General features: G+C 61.7%; 4 protein-coding genes across 4 annotated transcripts in view; 3 read left to right on the forward strand and 1 right to left on the reverse strand.

Moving 5' to 3' along the window:
• Positions 1-4,348, forward strand: part of NOTCH2 (notch receptor 2) — an 89,176-nt gene extending 84,828 nt beyond the window's left edge. Inside the window, exon 33 of the mRNA XM_082314592.1 lies at positions 622-4,348. Coding sequence (XP_082170718.1) covers positions 622-1,965 — 1,344 coding nt within the window. The 3' untranslated portion in view covers positions 1,966-4,348. The remainder of the gene's footprint in view (positions 1-621) is intronic.
• A 3,927-nt stretch (positions 4,349-8,275) lies between these two features.
• Positions 8,276-9,204, forward strand: REG4 (regenerating family member 4; the record flags this gene model as incomplete). Its single annotated transcript, XM_082312142.1, has 5 exons — positions 8,276-8,339; positions 8,459-8,556; positions 8,637-8,774; positions 8,854-8,959; positions 9,131-9,204. 5 exons carry the CDS (start codon positions 8,276-8,278, stop codon positions 9,202-9,204), a joined length of 480 nt encoding a protein of 159 aa, XP_082168268.1.
• Positions 9,205-10,414: 1,210 nt separating this feature from the next.
• Positions 10,415-13,742, forward strand: HMGCS2 (3-hydroxy-3-methylglutaryl-CoA synthase 2; the record flags this gene model as incomplete). Its single annotated transcript, XM_082312254.1, has 9 exons — positions 10,415-10,527; positions 10,794-11,233; positions 11,509-11,634; positions 11,956-12,120; positions 12,192-12,360; positions 12,446-12,616; positions 13,220-13,326; positions 13,430-13,555; positions 13,636-13,742. 9 exons carry the CDS (start codon positions 10,415-10,417, stop codon positions 13,740-13,742), a joined length of 1,524 nt encoding a protein of 507 aa, XP_082168380.1.
• Positions 13,743-14,690: 948 nt separating this feature from the next.
• PHGDH (phosphoglycerate dehydrogenase) lies at positions 14,691-18,242 on the reverse strand (the record flags this gene model as incomplete). The annotated part of the gene is made up of 12 exons (XM_082314745.1): positions 14,691-14,845; positions 15,130-15,358; positions 15,558-15,685; positions 16,032-16,164; positions 16,292-16,444; positions 16,648-16,796; positions 16,881-17,013; positions 17,127-17,225; positions 17,304-17,358; positions 17,440-17,505; positions 17,687-17,838; positions 18,105-18,242. The coding sequence occupies 12 exons, from the start codon at positions 18,240-18,242 to the stop codon at positions 14,691-14,693; spliced, it is 1,590 nt and encodes a 529-aa protein (XP_082170871.1).
• Positions 18,243-18,781: the final 539 nt, after the last annotated feature.

Here is an 18,781-nt window from a genome sequence, read left to right on the forward strand (position 1 = left end):
GGTGAAGTGCTGCTGGTGTCAAACAGCTAGATTCTGGTTAACAGAGAGCCAGATCTGGCAGCACAGCAGCAGTCATGTTTGCAGGGATCTCAGTGCAGGCTGGATATCAGGGAGAAGCCCCTCTGTTTGAGAGATGGTCTGCACTGTACAGACCTCCTGTAGCTTTACTGTTAGTTTTTGCTGTGTCTTAGTCCTTGATTTCTTTCCTCTGCCTAGGGTTTCCTTTTTGGATTATTATGTATTGCTCAGTGGATTTTAGAGCTACCAACAAGCTGCAGTTCTTCACTGGGCTGTTGTAGTCCTTTGTACCTTTCCCTCATAGGGGACAATGGGAGAAAGGCACCAGATGCTTTCACAGTTCCTCCAAGGACCCATGGCAGAATAGTGCACTTCCCGGTGGGATAGTTTAACCTGTGTGCTCCACTGCTGTGTATGAAATAATCTCCTGTAATCTGCCTTTTTCAATGGGAACCTCTCAGGGCGGGTTGTTCTTGGAGACAATTAATGTGACACTGCATTAAACAGTGCTTCCAGGTGTTGCCGCACCGTTAAGGGAATGTTAGCTGTAAGTCAATCCCCCCACAGTGAAGCTGCTAAAATACTTATTCTCTGTGTTTTCAGGAAGAGACACCACTCTTCCTTGCCGCTCGGGAAGGCAGTTTCGAAGCAGCAAAAATCTTGCTGGACCATTTTGCCAATCGAGACATCACAGACCACATGGACCGCCTGCCCCGAGATGTGGCCCAGGACCGGATGCACCACGACATCGTGCAGCTACTCAATGAGTACAACGTGGCGCACAGCCCCGCTGGGCACCCCGGTGCCATGCTGAACTCTGCCCTCTCCCCGGTCATCTGTGGCCCGAATAGGTCCTTCCTCAATCTGAAGCACGCCTCGTTAAGCAAGAAGTCACGAAAACCGAATGCCAAAGGCATCATGCCCACAAACCTCACCAAAGATGCAAAGAGGAGAAGGAAGAAGTCCCTCAGTGAGAGCAAAGGGCAGTTTTCGGAGAGCTCAGTGACCCTGTCACCAGTTGATTCCCTAGAATCGCCCCATGCTTTTGCATCCGAACCAACATCGTCTCCTGTGATGCCGTCGCCAGGGGTGTTGCACTCGTCACCCAGCTCACTGCTGACCGCTCCGTCAGTGCAGGCTGCGCACACGATGTCCTTCTCCAACCTCCACGAGATGCAGCCCTTAGGACGTGGATCCAGCACCGTGCTCCCGTCTGTCAGCCAGCTGCTTTCGCAGCACAGAACCACCCCTCCTAACAGTGGGCTTGGCAGGCTCCGGCCAGCCAACGTTTCCACCGAGTGGATGAACCGTATGGAGGTGAACGAGTCCCAGTACAACGAGATGTTTGGCATGGTGCCGCAGGTGATGCATTCACACCCCAGTGTCTCTCAGCAGAGCGGTTTGGTTCAAGCAGATACAAAGCACATGGGAGTGTCCAGGGAGTCTCTGCCCCCTATCATGACTTTCCAGCTGGTTCCCAAGGGTGGCATAAACCAGCAAGCACTGCCACAGCAGGCCCAGTCAAACTGCGCTCAGAACATGGCTGGTCCTCTTAGCTCCATGTACCAGATACCAGATTTAGCTCAGCTGCCCAGCGCCTCGTTCTCCATGGCTGCCATCCCTCAGCAGGACGGGCAGGTGGCTCAGACGGTCCTCCCGGCCTACCACCAGTTCCAGAGCTCGATGGGGAAGTACCCCACGCCTCCATCACAGCACAGCTGCTACTCCTCGGCCACAGAACGGACTCCTAGCCACAACCGGCACTTACAAGGGGAGCACCCATACCTGACTCCGTCGCCCGAATCGCCAGACCAGTGGTCAAGCTCCTCCCCACACTCTGCCTCTGACTGGTCTGATGTGGCAACCAGTCCCAGTAACAACCAGCGTGGGCCGGCGGCCGCTCACATGACAGAGCAGCAGCGGAACAACATGCAGGTGTACGCCTGAAGGCTGGCCAAGGTGAAGCCCGATTAAAGCGGACTCCAGAACTTATGAAGGTCTTCCAGGATGGAAATGAAGAACCAATTTAGTATCCAAGAGTCTTAATGAGCCCAGGCTGTTCTTTCCTTGGAAGGGGACTGTGGTCGCTGTATGCTTTTATGCTAAACAGAGAACTGTAGAAGCTGGTGATGGAGAAGACCAGCTGGGTCACTTCTAACCCAACTCCCGTGCACCTTGGGTGTGATTGCTGTCTGCACTGGATTCTCCAGTCTGCTTTTAAATATGTTCCACCATTTCTTTGGGGAGACAGCTCTTCAGCTTAATGCATCTCATGGTCGTTTCTCCAGAAATTTAGCCAAAACCAGCTTTGTATCCTTATTTTGTTACTCCTTTTGTTACCCACATAACCTCTCTCTGAAGCACCTTCTACTAGTTCTCCTCGAGTTCAAGTTGCCTTGTCTTGACACAGCTCAGAGCTGCACCCACATTCCTAGACCTCTCCTTCCCGCAGCCGCTCTTGCTCAGCAAGCGAGCCGGACTTCCCAAAACACCTGAAGGTCAAGTGACACCTTCTGTCACGCAGCTTCACCCTTTCCTCTTCAAGAGCCTTTGTCTTCTACAAACCCACTAACACCCCTTAGCGTTCTCACTGCCTGCCCCCTGGGTATTATGAGATTATATATATAGTCTTCTCTTAGGTCTTTTTTTTTTTTTTTTTTTTTGCCCCCCGCTCCCCTCCTGAAAACGCTGGTCTGACCTGGTCTTCCCCCCACGGTGGCCTGTAGGCACATCTCTTCCGTGTTGTATGTCTTCCCTGAGACATGCGTGACCATTTTGACACACTACCCTCCCCGTGCCCCCGTCCTGCCAGGTGTGTCCGTGACCACCTTCACGGGCTCCCATGCCGGAAGAGATGCCCTGCAACCGATACAGGCCTTTTGGGAAACTCTTGGGATGAGCACGAGTGTTTCAAAACCTGATAACACAAGCTCCCAGCGTTCTTGCACAGTACTCCCCTCCCCTCCATCCAAGGGTGGCTGTGTGTCCTGTCCTCCAGATACCATATGCCGCCTCTTTATGGTATTATCAAGAAGCGCGGAGGATGTCGTTACGTGTTTGCAGTATGTGTCCTTCTGCGTCAGGAACGGCGTCCAGCCCTTTGAAGGTGCCCCTTTTGCTCCAGCCCTGGGGCAGGGCTGCCTTGTCTTCCCCTCCCAACAAGGAGGCTGCAGCACTGACTCCTGAGCAGGCTTCCAGCAGCAGCAGCGTGCCTGAAACCAGGAGCTGGGCTTAAGTGGCAGACCAAATAGCTCAGAAACTGTTATCTAATGCAGTTTGGTTAACAGGTTTGGGGCTATCCTCTGCTCTCAGCTTCAGCCTGTATTGAGATTTCCCAGCTGAAGTGCCCCACATGCCCTGTGGGACGGTAGTGCCATTCGTACTGCAGCCCCCCTGATATTTTTGGAGTTATGGAAGCCAGCTGTCGCTGACCTTAGACAAACAGCCCCTCTTGCTGCTTTATCCGCAAGAGTAACGCTTCCCTGAAGGGCTCTGAACCGGTCAGCAGCCGAAGTGAACATTTCTAGGGATGGTTTGCTCCTACCTCTTCGGGGGAACCCTGCAGACGTGCATTCCAAAGAGACTGGGGCTGTCGGCTGCCGCCAAAGGACAGAGAAGGCTGCTCCCCTCCGAGCAGCGGCCATTCAGCATCCTACCATGTACAGTATTTTCTCCGATGTTTCTTTCCATTCTAATCAAGAGTAAAAGCTTTTTCTTTCGATTCAACTCAATGGTACATGAAGGCAGGGCCTCAGGAGGAGCTGGTTCCCGGGGCTGTCGTTTTGGGCTGAAGTTTTGAATTCTGAAGTTACTGCTTTTTACGACGCACACAGCGTTCCCCGGCACGCTTGCCGCAGTGTGTCCTGTGAAGTTTAGCTGCAATCGACTCGGATCTCCGAGCAGGAGCCCGCAAACTCCTGGAGGTCTGTCCAGGTACATGTTTCACTGCAAATAATGAAGTGTTGCTACATCAATGCTAAAGAAACAAAGGGCTTTTCCTCATTAGCCCCAAATAACCAAGTGCCTTTTTATATATGTGGCTACCTTTTATAAGATGAGTGCTTTCTGTGGAATGAAGCCAGTTCCGTGCCTGGCGTGTTAATACGATGGCCCTCTGCCTTTCTTTTTTTTTTAACTACTTGTAAAGATAATATCTCCTTAAGGTGGTATTTTATCTCATAAGTTGTAGAGTAACCATTCACACAGCAGCATTTTCCTGTATTAATAATGGAAAATATTTGCTTATTTTTACATTTTTTATAAATGTCTTTTATGAAAATAGTTGCTGCAAAATGTATAAGCAATTTTTATCCCCAGAATAAAGAGTATGTGCCCGACATCTGTGTGCTGCTGTTTTCGTTTGTTCTCCCGGTTATCACAGCACAGCCACTGGGTTGTAAAGACAGGATTATAAACGAATCATCGGTGGTCGATAGCTCTTCAGACCCCTGGCAGGGGAGGGCTTGTTAGGACCTCCACAGTCCACGTCAGGAGAGAGTTTTCGGGGAGCAAGGGTGCTCTATGCTGCGGCTCAGCAGCGCGTGAACCCCAGCGCTTAGCTCCACCCAAGGGAGTTGTGCCTGGGAGCTGAAAGCAGCCGAGCTTGGGTGTGTAGCAGGATTCTGGGTCTCTTGGTTAGCTGAGAAGGGGGCAGTAACCAGCAGCCAAGCAGCTGGGCATACTGGGAAGGACAGGGAGGGACTGGGATGGGGCCTTTTTGAGATGCTTTGAATAAGAGCTCTCGCTTGCCTGGGAGCTGGAGAAGGGCTGGGGCTTTTGTGTGGCTTTTAGAAAGGTTGTGGGCAAGCGTGGGTCAGGCGGTGGTTAGTGGAGCTGTGGATTCACTTGCCCTTTCAGGTCCTGCTTGCTTCCCTGGGCTGTTTCTGTTCCTGCAGCCAGGAGGAGGACCCTCGTCCCTGCAGCTGAGGCTGCCTCCCGGGCTTTGGCTTGGCAGCTGATGCATGAAGATGTGTGATTCTCCAGCCTCTGAAACAGGGAGTCAGGGCTCCTCCATGCTGTTTTCAGGCTTGAAGAGTTTGACTTGAACAATTAGAGAGCAAATTGACAATGGCTGTGTTCCTGTATTTTGAGCAGGGAGGTGCCACCGGAGCCTTGGGCTCAGCCAGCGCTCACCTGGCTGGTTTCCAGCTCTTGCTGCAGACTTGGATGGAGCCGGTAGCTGAGTTATGATGCCTCACAGGGATAAAGCTGCTGGGGGCGTTTTAAGGGTTTAATATTCAAACAGTGCGGCTCCTTTATCTTCTAGTAGAGCCAGCTTGGCAAGTACAAACCTCCGGGACGCTTTCATCCATGTTCTCCCACAGGTTGCGCATCCGTGCCAAAGTTTAGCGAGCAATGCTGTGGCTCTGGCGCAGCTGCGTCGAGTTTGCTGGTGCTCAGGCTGAGACTTGAAACTGCCTCTCCTCGGGGACGACGCATGCCTCTTCCCCTGCCCAGGACGACGAGGGGCTTGTGAAAACTTGTCGTGTTGCATCCAAATCAGCCTAATTGAACCAACCAGACCAGGAGCTGGGGTATCCCTTCTCTAACTGAGGAGTAATGGAGTAGCCTCGGGCTCTTTTGGGGAAATGTTTTCATGGTTTTTCATAAAACAAGGGTGGAGTTCTGTCTTCTGGGGAGGGGGTGCTGTGTTTGAAGAATTTCCCTAATAGTGAGGGCAGCTGATCTCCTCTGTAAGGTGGTTTCTTTCAGGAGAAATGATAGCAGGCAGCAGCTGTGTTTGGACACAAGAAGGCTTTACCCCTTTGATCCTGGAGGGTGCCTAGCAAGCTGGCCAAGCCTTGAGAGGTCTCGGGGAGCAGCAGCGGCTGTATGCTGGCTGTGTGGGCAAAGGAGACGGGTCTGATCCTCCTCCCTCCCCAGGGCGAAAGCCAGACCTGCCCCTGCACGCTGGTGGGGAGCTGCTCCCTGTGGGCGTAGCAGTACTCGCTGCGCGTTTTGGCAAATGCTGCCTGCCACAAAGGAGCCATGGGAGATCACTGAGGGCTGGAGGACGTGGCTCGAGCCTGACAGCCGGGAGGAACAGCTTCAGGCAGCTCCAAGCCCTCTGTGTTGGGAGATGAGGGGCTTGGCTCTGGGGCTGGATCCTCTGCAGGTACCTGCCTCCTGGGTAGCTCCCAGCGGCCTCCTCCAAGGATCTTTGAGAGGACTGGGGGAAGGAGAGCCGGGCACTGGCCATATCTGGCAGTGGCAGGGTGCTGGGCAGGAGCTGGCAGCTTTGCAGGAGGCCATGGGACAGGCAGCGGGAATTGCTTTCAGAGCTGCTTTGGTATGTTAGGAGCCAACAAAGCCATGCTCCAGAGCAGCGTGGTGGAAGCAGTAGGGTAGATGAGCTTCAGCCACCTCCCACCGATGCAAGAGGTCACCCCAGGGTGAGGAGGAAGGACCACGGCAGAGAAGGCTGTGCCCGACCGTGCCAAAGGGCTCTGGCTGCTGGGGCTGGGGGCAGCCTCCCTCTGCAGCTCCGTGCCAGCAGCAGCCTCCCTGGGGCCAGGCTGCGTGTTCCCCACGTGGGGCAGGGGCAGTGGGGGACTGCTGCTGCAGGACCTGCCCCTTCCTCCTGGAGGGACGCAAACTGACGAAGCCCTGCGCCACCACTGGGTGTGGGGGCTGGGCACCCCCACCACTATCTGATATCTGATGGTGCCCGCCAGCCCCCGCCTGCAGGCTGTTCCGACATCCCTGCATCCTGCATCCTGCTGACAAACATCCCCAGGCAGTTCAAACAAGGGCGGTGTGTGGGTGACGCATGGCAGAGCCGGGCAGGGAGTGGGGCCTGGCCCGGTGCCATCCCTGGGGAGGGGTGGTACCCACCGTTGCCGCAAGGATGCTCTGGCTGGGATCAGGGCAGCCTCCCCAGGGGCTCATCCCCGCCAGCCCCTGGGCCAGCAGGGGTTTGGCCAGTGGGCATCCCTGCCTGGTGCCAGGCTGCTCTCTGCCACAAGGTTGTCTCTGTGTCTGTGTTAGTAATTAACACTAATTGCAGGGGGTTTATTGACCAACTAGGAGAGGTTCTTCCTGGTTTTTTGTGGAGAAACATTAAATGTAAACAGAGTGGAGATCTGGGCGGCTTTCCAGCAAAGTGGGGGGGATGGAGGGGAGTCAGTGAGATTTTTATGGTGGGAATCACTTGCGCTGGGCAAACAGTGATGCTGGTGAGCACCAGGCTATAAAGGGCAGATCCTCTCCTCTCTGACAACCCACGGAAGCCGCTATTCCTCCCGATCTCCGAACAGCAGGTGAGACTAGATACAAGGAAGAAATTTTTTACAATAAGGGTAGTGAAACACTGGAACAGGTTGCCCAGAGAGGTGGTAGATGCCCCATCCTTGGAAATATTCAAGGCCAGGCTGGATGGGGCTCTGAGCAACCTGAGCTAGTTGTAGATGTCCCTGCCAATTGCAGGGGGATGGACTAGATGACTTTTAAAGGTCCCTTCCATCCCAAGCAATCTATGATTCTATGAAGGGGACCCTCATGGGGTGGCTGCAGCTTCGGGATGCTCCGAGGCAGCTTGTGGGCGAGCAGGAGCCAGTCCCAGCCCCGGCAGCTCCCAGGGGAGACGAGCACTGCCCTTGCTGGATGGGGCTGGCTGCAACGATGCAATATTCATCCCCACGTTGACTTTTGTTGCTGCTGCTTTGAGGGGAAGATGAGCTGAGTCTGCAAATCAGCCCCAACGGCCGGGGATTAGACCAGATAAAGGGGAACTGTGCTGATGTGGCCGATTTGCCTCCCCAGCCTGGGTCTGGCAGTGCTACAAGCTCAGGGGGTGAAAACGATGCTGTGCACATAGTCCCTGCAGCCCTACCCGCCCCAGCTCTGCCTGTGCCATTGCTGCTACTGCCCGATGCCAGGGCAGGGCTGGGGTCCCCCCGCCCGTGCCCGTGGCAGCGCTCTCCCCGTGTCCTCACAGAGCAGCTTGGCTCACCCAGATGCCTCCCGCTGAGGCTGGGGCTGGTGGGGCCGGGACTCCCCACTGTCAGTGTGGGCTGGGGCCCCCAAGTCGTGCTTGGGGGGATGGGGTGCGGGCATGGGGCAGTGACCTGTGCCACGGAGGGGAGAGGGAGGCACAGACCCCAGGGCTGCCATCTCCTCCAGCTGGCTGAAAGGGGCCAGATTCAGTCCATAGCAGGGCAGGTTTGCACCCTCCTGGTGCAGGCAACATCTCCTGTCCCCAGGGGACCTAGTGTGACCCCCCGAGCTCTTGCAGGAGACACATCCAGGAGCAAGGAGGATGGTGGCAGCGGCCAGACTCGCCCTCCTGCTGCTGGGCTGTGCAGGGCTGCTGTGGCCGGCCGGTGAGTCCCACGGCTCGGGGGGCAGCCGCTTTCGCGGCGGGGCCGGGAGGGAGCCACGCTCCTCTCCAGCCGGTGATGCCGGTTGTCCCCCATCCCTCCCTGTGGCTCTCCCTCCACAGGCGCCCGGTTCATAGACTACTGCCCCAAGGGCTGGTACTACTACAAGTTCAGCTGCTTCATGTACTTCCGTGAGCTCCAGACCTGGGACGAGGCCGAGGTAAGCCCGCTGGGGTACGCACATGGTTGGGGACCCCCCATCTCCCGGGGGTGCGCAGGCACTGACGGCTCTCCCCGCAGAGGCAGTGCCAGGCCAGCCACGCCAGCGCCCACCTGGCCTGGGTGGAGGAGCCCCAGGAGGCAGCCACCCTGCAGAAGGTCATCTCCTACTACCAGCGAGTGCAGTCCGTCTGGCTCGGCCTCTACTACGGGCATGAGGTGAGGAGGGGAGTGGCAGGGGGTGGTGGGGGGCCGGTGGGCAGCAGGGCCATGCCTCTGACTTCTTCTGCCTGCACAGAGCCAGGCTTGGCAGTGGATGAGTGGGGACAAGTACAATGTCACCAGTGGGCTGGCCGGGAACAGTGCCCATGGGGGGACCTGCGGCATGCTGACCTACTCCAGTGGTGAGTGCCCAGACCCCGTGTCCACCTCCAGCACTCGGTCTTGGCTGGCATACACCTGCCTGCCCTCCTCCCCCTCCAGGGCCAGTCCCCCCCAGGGGACTGCTGCGGGCAGAGCTGGTACCTCTGTCCTCGCCGTGGCCCCTGCTGACCCCCGGCCCATCTCTCTGGCAGGCTTCACTGTGTGGTCCAGTGCTGATTGCTCCCAGAAGCGTCACTATGTCTGCAAGTTCATCCCCTCACACTGAGCATGGCCCCCAGGCCCGTGGGGGACCTCATGGAGGACCCCATGCCGGTGATGCTCCTTCCTTGCCACCTCTGTTCTTCTCTCCTCAACTCCTAAAAATACATCTATAAAAAAACAAGCATGCAAGTGCTGTGTAAGTTTGCTGCTGGTGCAAAGCCCTGGTACGGTCCAGCCGCGGGCATCTGGACGAGGGAGCAGCAGGCGCTGCTACAGCTCTCCGAGCTTCCCGGCTGCCGGGGGCTTCAGTGCTGCTGGTGCCAGCGGAGCCATTTGGGGGTAAGTCCCCAGAAGCCACAGGGCCACCAGCTCTCCCAGCTGGGTGCTCGTGTTTGCTCATCCCCAGCCCTCTGGTGCTACATGGGAGGGGTGGGTAGATGGGATATCCCTGGGGTGCAGGTGGGGGGACAGGAGTGTCCCCAGGGTGCAGGCATGGAGGAGAGCTGGGGCACAGATGTGGGTGGGGATGGGAGCTGTCGTGGGTGTGCAGGTGTGGGAATGGGTGTCCCCCCCACGTGCAAATGGCTCCACAGGGGTCCAGGAGCTGCGATGCTGCCCTGCGGCCATGTTGACAGCAGCACCGGGACCAAAGGTCCCTTCTTGTGTCATCGCAGTGTTGCCACAGGCATCACGTGGCTGTTTGCTCTGCTGTTTTGAAGATGGCTCTGTCCCCACCCAGCTCATGGGATTTTTCCCTCCCGGAGCTGCAGCATGTGACAGAGGTGTACAGCATCCTGGGCAGAGGATGGTGCTGGCACCAAACCCCTGGCCACCCTCTGCTCCCTCCCCAGGACCATGGGGTCAGTCAGGGAGGCCACACAGCACCTCGCACACCGCACGGTAGCCACAGCCGTGCCGGCAAGCCGTGGGCACCAGAGCTGCCACCACCCCACAGCACAGGGAGCCAGGGCTGCAGGAGAGCCCTTTCTGCTGCTCGGCCCTGGTTCCAGCCAAGTGTGTCCCCAGGCTTTGGGGCACAAGACAGAGACGTCCTGCAAGCCTCCCCCTCCAAAGCCAGCACTTGCTCTGCTGTCCCTGTTGCGTTGGCTGGCGCTCAGTGACCTTTGAGCGCTGGGGTCCGGCATGCTGATAAGGGCTGGGAGGGCTGTGCTGTGCCGCCCGCGCAGTTTATAAAAGCACCACGCGAGGCCCATCCCGCTGTCCATTTGTCCGTCCCGCCATCCATCCCTCTCTGTGCAGCGGCCGGGGCGAAGATGCTGCGCTTGGTCGGCCGTGCCGCGCGCTGCTGGGGGGCGAGGCGGGCACCACCGGGGCCGGAGCGGGCACCCCAGGGGGCCCAGCACCCTATGGCTGTGCAGAAGGCATGGTGAGCACCCACACGGATTGGTTGGGGTGGAGACGTAACCGGGGGGGGGGGGGGGGGGGGGGCAGCTGGCAGTGCTCTTAAACTTTGCTGGGGAAGGGGATGCTCTCCCTCCTCCCCGCAGTGCCACCGGGCACAGGGAACCAGCAGGGATTTGGGGTGCTCACGGCCTGGGGTGCTTGCTGGTGGCATCTCCCTGGGGCCACCGCATATCCTTGAGGCTCGGGGCTGCCACGGACGGGACTGTCACCGCTTCCTCTGCCCCGCAGCCTCTCCAGCGCTGCTGGGACGGGCGCCTGGCCCAAGGACGTGGGCATCCTGGCGCTGGAGGTGTACTTCCCCGCCCAGTACGTGGAGCAGGAGGAGCTGGAGCGGTACGATGGCGTGGAGGCCGGCAAGTACACGCGGGGCTTGGGCCAGCAGCAGATGGGCTTCTGCGCTGCCCATGAGGACATCAACTCCCTGTGCCTGACGGTGGTGCAGCGGCTGGTGGAGCGCGGGCGCCTCTCCTGGGACTCCATCGGCCGCCTGGAGGTGGGCACCGAGACCGTTATCGACAAGTCCAAGGCTGTCAAGACCGTCCTCATGCAGCTCTTCCATGACTCGGGCAACACTGACGTGGAGGGCATAGACACCACCAACGCCTGCTACGGGGGCACGGCCTCGCTCTTCAATGCGGCCGCCTGGGTGGAGTCCAGCGCCTGGGATGGTGGGTGCAGGCAGGGACCGTGCCGTGGGGGTGGGGGGGCTGGACATGGGGTGGGTGCTGTGGGGTGGGGGAAGGAGGCAGGAGGTGGCCTGAAACCCAAAGATGCTCTGGCAAGCCTCAAAGGGAGCTGCTGCCCCTCCAGGCTCTCCATCACCCCCATTTCTCACTTGCCTTGGCTGTCACACCCAGCAGCATGGGGATGGGGATGTGTGAGGGCTGCAGGATGGAGCCTTCCGCCCGCTGACAGCCCCACCGGCCCCCCTGTCCTCTCCCAGGTCGCTACGCCGTGGTGGTGTGCGGGGACATTGCCGTCTATGCCACAGGGAACGCACGGCCCACGGGAGGTGCCGGTGCCATCGCCATGCTGGTGGGACCCAACGCCCCGTTGGTGCTGGAGAGAGGTCAGTGCCATGAGACACTGGGGGCAACGAGCTGATGGGTGCCATCCTTGGGGGCCGTACATCCATGTCCCAGCCCCCGATGGAGCTGCTCAGCTCTGGCAGCACCAGCTCTGCCAGCCCTGGTGGCTGCCCGGTGCTGGGTATCCCAGGATCCCACCTGGCCACATCCCTGTGGGCACCTCGGAGTGACCCAGGGAGGCTGGTGGATGCCAGGGCTGGCATGGCAGGCAGCACCCCTGGGTGCTTGCTATCCAGCTGGGACCCCCCGGCACTCCCCGACAGCCGGCACTCCCCGACAGCCAGCCCCCCCTGTGCCCCCAGGCCTGCGGGGAACCCACATGGAGCACGCCTACGACTTCTACAAGCCAGACCTGGCCTCCGAGTACCCGGTGGTGGACGGACAGCTCTCCATCCAGTGCTACCTGCGGGCGCTGGACCGCTGCTACGCCGTGTACCGCCGGAAGGCGGAGAGCCAGTGGCAGCAGGGTAAGTGGCAGCACCCCTGGGGTGCCCGTGCCATCCCGCCAGATGCTGACAGCCCCCATATTGCCTTCCAGCTGGCATCCAGCGGCCCTTCACCCTCGACGACTTCAAGTTCATCATCTTCCACACGCCCTTCTGCAAGCTGGTGCAGAAGTCGGTGGGGCGGCTGCTGCTGAACGACTTCCTGGCTGCCCCCAACCCCGACACGGCCGCCGGCCTCTACAAGGGGCTGCAGCCCTTCCGGTGGGTCCGTGCGCCGCGTCCCCCATCCCCCAGCCCAGCTGGGGACGTGCCTGTGCGGGGTTCAAGCCGGCCTCTCTCCGGGCAGTGGCGTGAAGCTGGAGGACACCTACGCCAGCAAGGAGGTGGAGAAGGCATTCCAGGCGGCCAGCCAGGAGATCTTCAACCAGAAGACCAAGCCCTCCCTGCTCCTCTCCTCCCGCAACGGCAACATGTACACACCGTCCATGTATGGCTGCCTGGCCTCCCTCCTGGCACAGTGAGTCCCCCCAAAAGCTGGCTCGGGGCGGGGGGGGGAGTTCATTTTCTGGAGGGCAGTCCTTGGCCTGGCTGGCTCAGGGGGCAGGTGCCAGCACTCATCCCTCTCCACCGCAACAGAGACCCGATGCTTTCATTGCACATAACCCCCGGCATGTTCACCTCCCACCCTGCGCTGTCTCCCAGCCAGCTTTTTCATCCCAGTTTGCTGGAGCTGGGCTGGTGCATAAAGCCCTTCTGTCAGCGCCAGGAGAATGAAAACCCCCTTGTTGAGCCCAGGAGAATGGCTGTCCCCTGCCACCACTGGCAGCAAAGGAGCTGTGGGAATGGCCAGGCACTGGGGAGGGGGCAAAGCCTCATCCCACTGCCCCTCGGGCAGCCCTGGTGCTCCCCAGCCCTGAGTCCCTGCCACAGGCACCCCCTTGCTCTGGGGCCACCTACCCTTGGCAATGTGGCCACAAGTTGCCATTTAATCTGGCCCCAAGTCCCACGACCCCACTGCCAGTGAAGGGGGCAGAAGGCAGCCCCTTACGATGCCACCACAGCCCTGCAGCCCCCCCTGCAGCCCCCAATCCCCTCTAACCCCACTAACCCCTCACTGCAGATCCTCGGCGCGGGACCTGGCCGGCTCCCGGATCGGTGCCTTCTCCTACGGCTCGGGGCTGGCCGCCAGCATGTTCTCCCTCCGTGTCTCTCAGGACGCAGCCCCGGGTGAGCCCCATGGGAGAGTGGGGCTGGGAGGGGAGGGCGGCGTGGGGCTGCGGGGCCAGGGCCGCTGGCAGTGCCGTCTCACCTGGGGGGTCCCCACCGCCAGGTTCACCCCTGGATAAGCTGGTCTCCAGCCTGGCTGACCTACCAGCTCGCCTGGATGCCCGCAAGCGTGTAGCCCCACAGGACTTTGCCAAGATCATGAAGCAGCGGGAGGAGACCCATCACTTGGGTGAGTGGGGCCAGGGGGATGCGAGACCTCCCTGCTGATGCCCCACAGCCCCTCTGAGCATCACCGCCCTCTCCCTGCAGCTGACCACGCTCCCCACGGCTCCCAGGCGGATCTCTTCCCAGGCACCTGGTACCTGACACGGGTGGATGCCAAGTACCGCCGGGAATATGCAAGGAAGCCCATCTAGGGGGTCCAGAACAGTGAGCCCCAGGGAGGGGGATGCTCTCCTCCCCACCAGCATCCCTGCTCACCCCCAAATCTGGGGCCGACCTCCATGGGAAACCTCACCTTGGATGGCCAGGAAGCAGCCAGCAGCGCCTCAGGCCCTGGAGCTGGTGGAGACAGCAGCGTTTTCTGTGAACACCCGGGAGGCACGGGGGAATAAATGCGCGGATGAGAGGGGGCAGCAGCCCGGCTCTGGCTCCTGGTCGTGAGTGGTCCCCTCCCACCCTGGGGCCCTTCCCTCAACCACTGTGGGGCTGGATCCGCCATCCCTTACAGGATTTATCCCATGGGCACCCAACGCAGCTGCCTGCCCCATTGGACACATGCCTCAGTACCCCTCATTTCCCCAGGATAGGAGCATGCCCTGACATTTTGGGGGAGCCAAGTAAACCCCAGCTCTCTGGTCTCCTGTTTGGGGTTGGTAAGATGCCATTTTCCCCATGATGCCAGCAAATTGAAACATCCCCATGGGAAAACCTGGGCAGGGGGAAGGAGGGGGCAGGCGACACGGGGGCTCACGGGAGGGCTCAGCCCCCCTTGGAGCGCTGCCTGCTCTCTGGGCCATGCCCTGGCAGAGGACCATGGCCGGACGGGACCTCAGTGGGGCTGCAGCAGCCATGGAGACCTTTGCACCCTTGAGCAAACAGCAGCTGGGCTGGGGGGGCAGGAGGGGCTAGGGCTGGGGGCAGGAGGGACAGAGCCTGCAGGAGCTTTGGGGTCAGGGACAAGGGACCGCACAGAAAAGGCATCACACACTCTCTCCTCCTGGACCCTTTATTGAGTACAGGGCCACCCCAAGCCCAGTGCGGGGGCTGGGGGTGGCCGGGTGCAATGCTACCCTGGCTGGGGGGGGGGGGGGGGGGGTCCAGGTGCTGCAGCTGTGGGGAGAGTCCTTGCCAGCGGTCGGAGGTTACAGGTGGAGCTGGAAGACCTCCGTGGTGCGTGTCTTCAGCTCACCAAGGTCAGACAGGGGGGCCGAGAGCCCCACAACGCTCCACTGCTCCCCTGCCACCACACCGGAGCTGTGGTAGGACTGGAGCTGGACCCCCACCTTCCCCAGCAGCCCTGGAGAGGAGGAGAGGGGTTAGGGGCTGCAGGCTGCCCCACCGCCCCAGCACCCGGCAGGCAGCAGGGCTCTGCCCACCCCAACACTCCTCAAAAGGTCCACAATGCCATTTCTTTCCCCCACCCCAAGTCCTTTGCTCCAAGCCCCCAACCCAAGCCCCGCCATCCCTGTCTCTCCATGCAACATCTGCCCCCTCCCTGCTGCAGCTGAAGCTCAGCTCCAGGACAGATGCGGGGTCCCCCCAGGCTGCCCCCCCTGCTCAGGGGTGACGCGGGGATCTCACCAGTGAGCGCGGGCAGTGCGCTTGACTCAGAGGCTTTGGCTCTGTAGATGAGGATGGGGCCGGCCAGTGGGGCCGGCTGCTTGAAGGTGGCCCCATTGAGCTCCCGCAGCACAGGGGTGCTGCCCTGCACTGTCCCCGTTGCCCGGTGCGGGGTGCCCTGCAGGGCCACCTGCAGCAAGCCGGTGCTGCTGTCGGGTTCGGGGGCCACGTTGCTGTGAGTGGTCGCAACCTGCCAGAGAGATGTGGCCGCTCAGCACCCAGGTCCTGCACATGGCAGGGCACAGGGAAGGGATGCCCTCAGAGGCCACCCCAGCCTGAGAGGTGAAGTAGCAGCCCCACAGGGCGACCCCGGGCTCATGCTGCTTGGCAGGGAAGGACAGGATCTGGGTGCACCAGGCTGATGTGTGGAGTGCTGGGTGTCCACGCACCTTCAGCCCAGCCTCCTGGGCCAGCAGCAGGGCGTTCACCAGGGTCACCTCCTTCTGTGCTCCTCCAGCCAGCATGCCCGCGGCCACGGCGGGTGTCAGGTAGCTCCCGGCCTCCTGCAGGGGTGTTCCTGGGGTGCAGGGAGGAGGCAGGGGGTGGATGGGCCAGCAGCAGAGAGGTCAACCCCATGCTGGAGCAGCGAGCCTGAGGCTGGTCCTTCCAGCCACCCACCCATACACCCATCCTCCCTCCCATCCATGCACCCGTCCGTATACCCATCCATACCCCCACACCACTGTCCTCCTACCATCCTCCCGCCCCACCATCCAACCACCCTCCCGTCCATCCCTCCACCTGGCTGCACACCCATCCCTCCTCCCATCTGACCACCCCAGCGGGTCCCCACGCGCCCCTGTGTGCTGCCTGCCCATTGGGGTCCCTGTGCCCGGGCATGGGGCGCAGCGTGCCCGGCTCACCTAGGGTGCAGACCTGCACGCTGCCCTGCGCTTGCTTGCCCACCGTGCGCAGTACTGTGCCCAGGGCCCTGGCCAGGGCGATCCAGGGCTTGGTCTGGGGTGCGAAAGCTTTGCTGAGAGCCTGCCCATTGACCTGCAATGAAGAACAGGACACGTGATGGGAACTTGCCGGTGAGCACACAGGGTCACTCCCAATACACCCGCTTTACAGACAGGGAGACTGAGGCACAGAGGTCAGGTGCCCAGCGGGGGGGACTCACTATGCCGGCCAGCCCCTTCCCCGTGGCCATGTCCACGATCTGCATGGCGATCTCCTTGCCGCAGCGGCTCTGCGCCTCCCGTGTGCTGGCGCCCAGGTGCGGGCAGCAGATGACGTTGGGGTGGTTCACCAGGTCACGGTCCTTTGGGGGCTCCTGCCGACACAGCCCCAGTCTGGCCGTCAGCCCCTGGCTCCCACCTGGGAGCCTGTGGGGACATTTACACCCTTTTCCCTTGTAAGGAGGGGAGCTGGGGAGGGCTCCATGGGGTTTGTCCGGCTGCCCTGGCCCAGTTTGGGCAGAGTTAAGGTGATGCTGAGCCGAAGCCAAGCTCAGGGGGTCCCTGTGGCCCCGCTCACCTGTGTGAAGACGTCGAGGGCGGCCCCGCCACACTGCCCTGACTGCAGTGCCCGCAGAAGCGCGCCCTCATCCACGATGCCGCCGCGGGCGCAGTTCACCACCTGCACACCACGGCGGCACTTGGCGAAGGTGCTGTCGTTCAGGAGCCCTGCGGAGGGAGGGAGCATCATGAGCGGTGGGGGGCTGCCCCGGCTCCCCCCAAACCTCCCCTGTGCCGGTGCCCACCCCGTACCCGTGGTGGAGGGCAGCAGCGGTGTGTGCACCGTGATGAAGTCGCAGCGGGGCCAGATCTGCTCCAGAGGCAGCTGTTCCACGCCGAAGGCGGCCGAGGCTTCGGGGGTGATGATGGGGTCATAGCCTATGGTCTGAGGCAGAGTGGTCGCTCACTCCTGCAGCCTGGCACGGTGCTCACAGCCAGGCCAGGGGTGTCCATGCTCCCCATTGCTCCCCATTGCTCCTCCCTGCCCTGGCTCCTTACCTTCATGCCAAAAGCCTGCATGCGGGTGGCCACCTCCCTGCCGATGCGCCCCAGCCCCAGCACGCCCAGCGTCTTCCCGTTCAGCTCCATGCCCATGTACTAGGGTGCAAAGCGGAGAGTGAGCGAGCGCACCCCAGACGGGCACCCGCTGCATGGGGCGCTGCACCCGCCTCCTACCTTCTTACGGTCCCACTTGCCCTCCTTCATGGAGGCAGCTGCCTGCGGGATCTGCCTGAAAGGGGAGGCTGCGGTCAGTGCGGGGGCAGGGGGCCATGGGGTGCACGTCTGTCCCCCCCTCCTGCCCCGCGCTCACCTGGCCAAGCACAGGATCATCCCGCAGGTGAGCTCGGCGGCGCTGAGGCTGTTCCCAGTGGGTGTGCTGGGGATGGAGAGTGGTGTCACTGGTGTGTCACCCCCGGGCTGACGGGGGTCTGCACCCATGAGGATGGAGACCCGGAGGGTGGTGCTGTGGGGGGGGAGGGCGCCCTGCTGAAGCCTCCCCTGTCTCCTCTCCCTGTCATCCTGCACAGGCAGGGGTGTCCCCACGCTCCCGCTCTTACTTCATGACCAGGACACCCTTCCTGGTGGCCGCATCCACGTCAACGTTGTCCACGCCGGTGCCCGCTCTGCCCACCACCTGCAGCCTCTCCGCGGCCTCCAGCACCTCGGCCGTGACTTTGGTGGCCGAGCGGACGATGAGCCCATCGCAGTCCTGGGGGGGACAGGGACCGCAGGTGGGACCGGGGCCGGGGCTGGCGGTCCCGGGGGGCTCCCGGGGGGGGCGGCGGGCTGGGGAGAGCCGCTGCCCCGGGCTGGGATCCGCCGTGCGAAACCGGCCGGACTCTTGCATCAGACGGGAGGCGGGGACCGGGGCCGCCGGGCGAGGGGGGTCCGCTGCCCGCCGGGACAGCCGGACCCCAGCTGCGCCCACCCACGCCCCCACCCACCCGTGGGTGCAGCCCCCCGCGCCGCGCTCACCCGGATCTCCCGCAGCAGCTCCTCCTTGCTCAGGCCGGGCTTCTCCTGCACCCGGAGGCCGCCGGCCTGCAGGATCTCCCGGCAGCAGGGGTCCAGGCTGTCGCTGATCAGCACCTTCTGCAGCTTCCCCAGCGCCATGGCGGGGGACGGGACGGGACGGGACGGGACGGGACGGGACGAGGATGCCGGCTCCCTCCGCACGCCGCCGGGAGGCTGCTGCCGCCCGCCCGCCGAGCTAAAAGGGCTGCGAGCGGGGCACGTTTTTCGGGCTCATTGGGTCCCGTCTCCATAATCCCACCTCCTTCCCTTCCCCTCCCCGCCCCAGCCCGCCCGGGCCCCCCCCCGCCCCCGGAGGGAGGGAGGAGGCGGAGGGGAGCGGGGCCAGGGCTGCGGCGGACCCCCAGCAGCCGCAGAGCAAGGGGGTGCCCCGGCAGGACCCCTCTGCCCCCGGGCCGGAGAGCCACGAAGCCGAGGGGAGCGGGGGGCAGCGTGTCCCCACCCCCGCGCCCCGCGGCCGTGCCTCAGTTTCCCTGCCCCGCACATCACAGCACAGCGAGGCAGGAGGGGAGCGGCGGTGGCAGCCGCGGTGGTGCAAGTGGCTCCCCGCAAGGCTGGGGGTGCTGCAGCAGGGGAGCAGCCCGGCCCGTGGCAAGCCCAGCCGCGTCCCCCCAGCTCGC

The sequence above is a fragment of the Platalea leucorodia genome, assembly GCF_965183815.1.
Source record: "Platalea leucorodia genome assembly, chromosome: 5".
Classification (NCBI taxonomy): Eukaryota; Metazoa; Chordata; class Aves; order Pelecaniformes; family Threskiornithidae; genus Platalea; species Platalea leucorodia.